Source organism: Acanthopagrus latus, chromosome 17 (assembly GCF_904848185.1).
Source record: "Acanthopagrus latus isolate v.2019 chromosome 17, fAcaLat1.1, whole genome shotgun sequence".
In the NCBI taxonomy this organism is placed as follows: Eukaryota; Metazoa; Chordata; class Actinopteri; order Spariformes; family Sparidae; genus Acanthopagrus; species Acanthopagrus latus.
Window position 1 is genome coordinate 14968266 of NC_051055.1, and position 8338 is coordinate 14976603.

General features: G+C 44.0%; 1 protein-coding gene and 1 long non-coding RNA gene across 5 annotated transcripts in view; both read right to left on the bottom strand.

Moving 5' to 3' along the window:
• Positions 1–1496: 1496 nt before the first annotated feature.
• LOC119005833 (sperm acrosome membrane-associated protein 6) lies at positions 1497–5780 on the bottom strand. Its single transcript, XM_037073851.1, has 9 exons — positions 5533–5780; positions 5291–5377; positions 5003–5074; positions 4720–4743; positions 4557–4634; positions 3870–3973; positions 2377–2533; positions 2096–2288; positions 1497–1805 (listed from the first exon to the last, which is right to left on the bottom strand). The coding sequence occupies exons 1-9, from the start codon at positions 5741–5743 to the stop codon at positions 1730–1732; spliced, it is 1002 nt and encodes a 333-aa protein (XP_036929746.1). The 5' UTR covers positions 5744–5780; the 3' UTR covers positions 1497–1729.
• A 1365-nt stretch (positions 5781–7145) lies between these two features.
• The window catches only part of LOC119005850, a 31377-nt gene continuing 30184 nt past the window's right edge, over positions 7146–8338 (bottom strand). For all 4 annotated transcript variants that reach the window (XR_005070597.1, XR_005070599.1, XR_005070598.1 and 1 more), the window contains exons 7-8: positions 7985–8060; positions 7146–7895 (exon numbers count right to left, since the gene is read on the bottom strand). This is a non-coding gene — a long non-coding RNA (uncharacterized LOC119005850). The remainder of the gene's footprint in view (positions 7896–7984; positions 8061–8338) is intronic.

Genomic DNA, 8338 nt, shown 5'->3' on the forward strand with positions numbered 1-8338 from the left:
GAAGCTATTTCCTGGAATACGGGGCTTTTCATGGTAAGCTTCCCCGGGAGAGCTGACATTCCAATGTACGTACGAATAGGACAAGTCAAATATGTGCTCGCACATAAGAAGTGAAAAGTGAAATTGAAAGAGAGAATTTTGACCAATGCATTTGTGTGGTCCGTGTCAATTTGCCCTAGTGTGCGGGCTGTGAAAACGTTAACTGTGAGCTATTATATCTCACAGGTTACATGAACATTTTGACCCCTGGTGGGGATAGAGGAAAAGTCAGGGGATCAAGTAAGCCATTAGATGTCATCCTCAAGGGGCCATGAGTGCTTGTAGACTATAAAATGTAGCGGCAATTCATCCAGTAGCAAATGAGATATTTCAGTCTAGACCAAACGGACTGACAGACTTATATTACCATCTACTCAGAGCCCTTCAGTAGAGCAAGTTGGGTCATCTTTGTATACTGCAATGGACTAGTTCTTTCTTCTGTTGTCGCTACACTCTCTGCTCAAGGCCTCTTTGTCTGTCATCCCTAGAGCCCAGCAGTGGCCTTAGTCTACCAAAAAAAAAGTGAAATAGAGGGCATTTTATTGGCTGCATTCAATATTTTGAGGCTTGGGGTGTTCAAGGTGGTCGTGATATTCTATTATTGGCGTATGATTAACATATAGGCTATCATTATATCATGTAAATATATATACAATGCACCTTAACACTGGTTGCCACCTGCCATAAAACGTAAAAAGAAGAACAGAAAGAAGAGGAGGACGCAGTAACCAGCAAGCTACCCACCAAATTGTGTGGCCACTGCTGTCAAGACGTCATGTTAGAGGAGATGACGGACGAGAGTCCTTCTTTCAACTCAAGAATGGGTGAAGTGGTTTCCAGCAGGTATCGGTGTGGGATGATGCCTAAGTGAACTGACTGTGCCTGAGTTGCCCTGTATCTCCTTCTTGTACCTGGAACCACCAACCACAGTTACAGTCTGTTGCCCTGCAGCTATCAGAACAAAACAGGAGGTTCTTAGTAACTATGTAACTGTAATTAAGAAAGAGGTAAAACTCTTTGTAGCAGAGCATTCATCAATAACAAGATTGATTGCTAAAGTCTGTCTAATTCACTGCATTAAAGTGTACAAGCTTTAAACACACTGTTCCCTCCCCTCTTCGGTGGCGTGAATGAAATTTTACTTTCCAGCTCTAAAGATAAAGTGTCGTTTAGCAACGGCACTGTTTGGATAACAAATATATTTAGTTTAATGTATTTATACTGTTGTTTGGTATAATGTACGTATGTCTGCATCAGTTGGATTGTGATGCAGGGTGTTTTGTTGTAGCTGGTTGAGTTGGAGCTAATAATAAAGATTAATTTAGTTGAATTTGAAAGCCCTGCGTCATATTTTATAAGCCTCTTTTATGTCAAATCTAATTATGCAGAGTAAAAAAGCTGCTAAACTACTAAGAATAAAGTAGTTTAAAGTGTAAAAAAAAAAAAAACTCAGTGAAGAACCTCAAAAGTGTACTTTAGAGTGACTTAACCAAAATAGTTGCTTTCCATTAGTGTGCGGCACAGATGAAACATACAGCACGCTGTGGACTGGGCTGACAAAGATGTGCATCCTGCCCTCCAGTGGTGGAAGGAGTCACACACAGGCTCTCTGTAAGCTATGACGTTACGCTGTAGAGAGCTGGAGAATTGATGTAATGCCTTTATTGCGCCCCGTGTATCATCCCGACTCTCAGAATCCTAAATCTTCATCTCCATCTGCTTGTTCAGCATGACTTGTCTCTGTTATTGATGACCAACACAGAGCCCTGTGACAGCCAAAGAAAAAAGTACTAGATATGATGCTGACATATATATACATATGTATGTGTGTATGTGTGTGTGTGTGTGTGTGTGTGTGTGTGTGTGTGTGTGTGTGTGTGTGTGTGTGTGTGTGTGTGTGTATATATATATATATATATATATATATATATATATATATATATCTATGCCTTAGCTGGGGGCATCTTGAAATCTTGAATTCACAGGAAATGAGAGCATTTATAAGTTACGTCGCCGTTTACGTCTCGTATTGTGCAAATAATGGCTTTGTTGTTACCCCAGGGAGAGGAAGAGCAGCAGGAGCAGAGCAGTTAAACAGGCGGTGAGAAGCAGTGGCGAGGGGAGGGGGCCGAGGAGGAGAGGGGAGTGGGGAGGACCACCAGGCACTGGGAGCAACCGCCCTCCTGGGAGCAGAGACAGGTCGAATATCTCCTGCAGCTCTGTGTGGCCGGCCGCCGCCTGGGGGGTCACTGACAGGGAGACGTGGGGGGGGGAATTGAACTCACAATAAGGACACAGAGTTTAAAGATAACAGCGAAGGAACAGGCGTCTCGTTACCTGTGAGATGGTAGTACAGTCTGACAATGGAGCGTTGGCCTGAGTAGATCTCACACTGGTAGGTGCCCTCATGCTGCACGCTGGTTGAAGGGATGGAATAGAGCCTGTCCACCCCCGCAGTCACTTCTTTAAACTCATCCACCTGCTGCGTTTTCACCTGCACAGGAATATACTCTTATGAACACTGTCGGCAGGAATCATTAATAGTTCAGCTGCACAGATGCAAAGACATATTTAACATGACTAGGAGGGTTTTCTGCTTCGACAAATCATTATGAGCTAGTGTATTGATTGCACAGTGTAATGGATATCTGCCTTTACACCGGGTCTCTACGAACCTCGCCATCACATACAACATGTCTGCCACCGGGCACATGCTCATCCAGCGAAAAGAAGGTTGACTGGTGATCTATTTGTGGAGCGAGCAAATAAATAAATGAATAAATAAATCTTGTGTTTTGGCCTGTGATGTTATTTGCGACTCTGAGGAAAACAGAAATGATCCAGTTATCTTTGCAACAGTGGTGCCAACTGTCAAAATACCACTGAGAAACACTGGGGGGGAAAAGTTGTCTTTTACCAATATAAATATTGCCTTGGTTAATTAACTTTCTTGCTTGAAAGTTACATGAGAAGATTGAAGATTGACCTCAGTTGTACTGCTGGTCGGCCCTAGTTGGCGTAAAAGGGAGGACGGTGGCCTGGATGGACGCGTCTGATGCTCGTGTCAAAATGTGAAACCAACAGTCAATTTTAACTTAAGCAATAAACTTAACTTGTGTCAAAAACATAAATAATGTACTTATTTTGAATCAAACATGACATTCACCTGAACCTTGAAAGAACATTAGTGCCTAGACTGAACTCAACTCTGACTGTTTCACAATGTTTACCGTGTGACGATGAAGGTCCAGTAAGATGAAGGCTCAAAGGAGGATGAAATTTTGTTCTGACTGTCACTGGTACTGTCGCATTGCCATTTGTGTCATTTTGAAGTCAGGCAATCAGCCTACATAGTAACGCTGAAGCTAGATTAATGGATACATGGCAGATGGAACAGCAGTATGGCTACAAAAACCTTGTTAGCAGTACGTAGATTTTTTCTTTATTTGCTTCAGGACCAAACCTGGCTGGCCGTTTCCTCATTCTTCCAAACATATCCAAACCAAACCTCCCACATCCAAATCAATGCTAAACTAAGCTAAGCTAAGCTAAGTTCAGCTAACTGTCCCTGAGCTCTGGCTTAATTTTCAACAGAGTGGTGTATCCGTTTATTGTAGTTTATTCATTTGACATGGACATAACCGTAACATTGTTTACAGCAAAGATAATAACTTATTATAAAAATTCAGTACTAAATAATGCACAGATGCATCTTTTCATCTAACCCTCGGCATGACAGCCTATATGCTTATTTCCCAAAATGTTGAACTACCCCTTTAAAGGTACTGCAGTCACCCGGACCCAGAACACTCTGCCTGGTCAACACGTACCTGTTCTGCAAACTTCCAGATCACCTCGATGTCGTCTGGTAAAGGAAACGGCACGTCGCACCACATGCTGCTCCTGTTGTTCTCTCCTACGTTAATTTCTTCAACTGAAATAAACATATAGCCACCCACATGCACACAGGCGGACACACACACACACACACACACACACACACACACACACACACACACACACACACACACACACACACACACACACACACACATACATATGCACAGATAACATTCACAGGGGGGCAGCTCTTGCAGTCTGAGTCCTCCTTAATGATAATACTTAAGCCCAGTCTCTGAGGAGTGGAGTAAAAGTGATGATATGCTAAACAGTGGCTGTGCTGTGCAGGGTTGATACGAATACCGTCGTGTGTGGGAGTCAACTGTCACCTTGCATAAAGAAGCCAAGGACTTAAAGAGTACCTTGGGGGCTCTGCGCAAAAGATATAATGTGTGGAAATAAAACCTCGCCTCGGTCTCTTTTTCAAATCCCGACTTTCTGCTAAGAGCATTTCAAGGATCAAACGCGGTGCATTTCAAGGATCAGGAGTGGATGCTTATGAAGGTGAAAATGCAGTTATGTAAGGATGTGTCAAGTCTGGATTAACAGCCTATTTGGAAAATTGTGATGTAACAGTATCTATAATCCAGTGTGTTGGACAGATTATTAATACTCACCAGGACAGTCGAGAGGGAACCCACAGGAGTCGTACTGGCAGGTGACACAGTTGTACTCTTTGCCTAAACTCTGGTAACCTGATGGGCACAAGAGACTAATGCTGACATTTTTGTTTCTAAAAACAGAATGTGTGATATTAGAGAGACAACAAAGGTGACTAACCACATGGAGGGATACATCCAGAGACTGCGAAAACAAACAGAGTCGATTTAGATAAGCGCATCTTTATTTCTATCAGGTGAAAAAAAATGTGTCAGTTCGACCCGACTGCTTCCTTTATTCTCCACAATGTTTGAAAGGCTTTAATAACGTAAGTAGCTTATTACACAGAGAGACGGAGAGAGAGAAAGAGAGAGCAGAGATCAGAGGGAGCCGTAATGACCTAATGTGGGCCCGACTGTAGATGAAAAGATGAAGGAAAAGGGGGGAAGAGACCATGTCTCACCTCTAGGCAGTTTGGAGGCAGCTGCGATGAAATTGTCTGCTGCTGTCTGCAACCTCTCCTCATACACTGTGTCTGATGGATGGAGAGGAGGAGGAGGAGGACGAGAAGGAGGAGGAGGAGAAGGAGGAAGACAGAAATATTTGGCTCAACACATCCTGGTGAATTGTGTGCCTCGGGGCATCATTTTGAAATGTCTCATTTGTAACTCCCCTCCGTTTTCTAACCTTACTTAACAATTCAGACACTCTGAAAGCTCATTTCTGTGCGTGAGAGCGGGTGCTCGGCTACCTTTATTCAGCTTTTGGTCGAAGTCTTCCACTATGGGCAGGATCTCTGCATTCAGAATCTCTTTCAGCTGCTTCTCATAGCCTTCACCTTGAAAAAAAGGACATACCATACGGCTGTCAACCAACTTCCTCACCCACACATGCAGTCATCAGTTCTTGTCAAGAGCTTATTTACTGTTCAAATGCAGTAAAACATGATGAAAAACATTTAAGAAATGAGTAAACAAGATCATTTTCCCGCACCTACTCTCGCTGCCTCGATGACTGCCTCGTTGTTGAATATGCGATCCAGCTTGCTGAAGCAGCCGTCAACATTTTTAACATTGTATTCAGTCAAAATGTGACCAAAACACAGACGGCTGGTGTCTTGCAGATCAACAAAGCACTGATAGCAGCTCAGAGAGGTGTCGAATAGCAAGCTAACACACACGAGCCAGAAGGCAGCGGTGCACATTTTTTCAGCACTCACAGAAAAAACAAAGGTATCTGTTTTTATTCAAATCTGTGGTCCCTAGTGACCACAGATTGTAAGGTTTCACATTCCAGGAGAAGCTTGAATATCAAGGGTCCTATGTGCATGAAATTAAAAGTAAGATTTTGAAATATCCTGCCCATGTTTCCCTCAACATGCTCGGGTTTGAGGGGAGAGAATCACAGACTCCCCTCTACATTTCCCTCCGTTCTATTGTCTCTAGTCCCCATTTCCCGCTGCCTCAATGCACCAGTTTTACTGCAGAGCACAGAGATGGAGCGAGCCAAGGAGGGAGGCGGCGGTGGCGGCGGGGGCGGTGGTGGGGATGGGGGGGTTGGGGCGGCGGGGTGGCGTGAGAGAGGGGCAGATGAAGAGGGAGTTAAATGCTCGTGTACATAGAGGGAAAAGGTGGAAAGCGTGGTGGCGAGGAAAAACCCAAGAGAAATAAAGAAAGAATAAAAGTGTAACCGGCGGCGAGACTGAGAGACAAAAGAAACAAAAGGGTCAACAAAATCAATAATAAAAAAAACAGTGAGCAACGAGAGAGAGAAGGTGCGTATTCTTGCAGGTGGAGTTGAGGAAATTCAGAAAGTGGCGAGGAAAAAGGAAAAAAGACGTGAGGGGAAACAAAGAGGAGAGGCAGAGGAGGACACAAGTGACAGAGCGAGGCAGAGAAGGAGGAAGAGGGAGAGGGACTACAAATCAAGTCGCCTGCCTCATCACATCCTGTATCCCCCACTCGTCTCCCATCCTCCTCACCCCCCCACCACCTCCCCCTTCTCCTCTCCTCTCCTCTCCTCCCTGGTCCCCCACTCCCAGTGCATCTCCATGGCAACCAGACAGGGTGCCTAATACATGAACTTAATATATTTTCAGTGGCAGGGTGAGCTGGGTACTAATGCATTCATCTGTCTCCACACAGACAAGCCAATCAATATTAGGCAAGAGTCTGCTCCAGGACTGCCAAAGTCAGAGCTGGGCAGGCGGTCGGACATGGAAAATCCCAAATATGTTTGTGTGTGTGTGTGTGTGTGTGTTTGAATGCATTTAATTATGTTTGTTTATTTACAGCACGAGCTGCGACAGGGCGCTTTGATAAAATCTTCTCTCATTCATCCTGAGTTTAAAAATCGCAGCGTTATGAAATGTTCTAGAGTCCGAGAAAAAGGAATTCTCCTCACAAGACGCTCTCTCTTTATGTTCAACCACTGGTGCTTCCCAGTAAAACACAGACATACATTTGACTCTGTTTGGAAAAAGTCAAAGCAAAACTGAGAGCTTGCAAAAGGGGATATCCGGGGGAACTTTTAAGGAGGTCAGACGCAAAGACGTATTATATCAGAAATTCACACGTTACAACAACTTTTTTTTCCCCCATATTTTATTGACATTCGGAGGTTAAAACACTGCAGCATTTCCAGTACAAATACAGAAACATGTATGTGATATACAAACATCTCTGGTTTTTAAAGGTGACATAAATGACGGGGTCACAACCCTCGGCTGTCTTCCTATTGGCCCCCCATAGAGGACTATAACACAAAGCCAGCCAATAGGGTTGGCCCCCTGAGATTGTGTGTGTGCTGCAGGAGGAGGGGTTTTCTTCTTCTTCTTCTTTTCCAACCTGACAGGTCTTGATCATGACATGACAGGTAAACAGTCAGCTGGAGACAGATACATTCGACGTGACATCATAATCGTCTGAGAGTTTTTCTTGCATTGAAAAGAATGGCGAGACTGGCAAGACATCAAACATCACAATTTGACTTTCTGGGGAGTAAAATGTTCATTAAGTTATACCTCTCTTCACAAAACGTTACTCTTGTTCTGGGACGTTGAAACTGAATGCAGCCCTGTTCCCGAGGACCTCACCTGTGACCTGCTTTGACCTCACAGGTTAAGGGTCTCAGGGACAGAGGGGCATACTGTGAAACTAAAATACACAGAGAGGGTGGGATCGCTCAGCAGTTACTTCTATTCAAACAACCAAAAAATCTGTAATTACACGTAGAGAAGGAAAACGCTGGGAAGAAACGTTTTAAAAGGAAAAACCGCAGAGTCGCTGCACCGAGACAAAGACATGACCTCATCTGACATTTGGATTCTGCGGCACCGGCCGCTCTCTCCCGGTTTGCTGCAGAACAGAAGCAAAACTGATCAGTTCAATTAACACGTTTTCATCACCACACATTTCCCGACATTTCATCCACGCTAATCTTTTACCTCGCAGTGCAGCAGTGAAAGGAGCAAGGTAAGATTTTTCAACAGCAGGTCTCAAATGATCTCAGCACTGCAGCAGCTGGAGGTGGAGGAGACAATTAATTTAGGAGAAACAATTCATTTCAGACTGTTGTTAAATGTCGTGGGCATTCTGAACATGATTTATTGAGCTGGCACCCACAAATTACAGAGTCTAATAGCTGCTCGGAGCTCAGTGAGCTGAGAGGGCTTTAAAAATCTGCTCCATGAGTGTGCAGAATTACAGTCTGGAACATAAGTTAAACGTCAAAGAAAGGAAGATTTATCTTACGCTCTTCAGCCGACCTCTTCTACTTAGTGTTGGCTACATAAATAGCA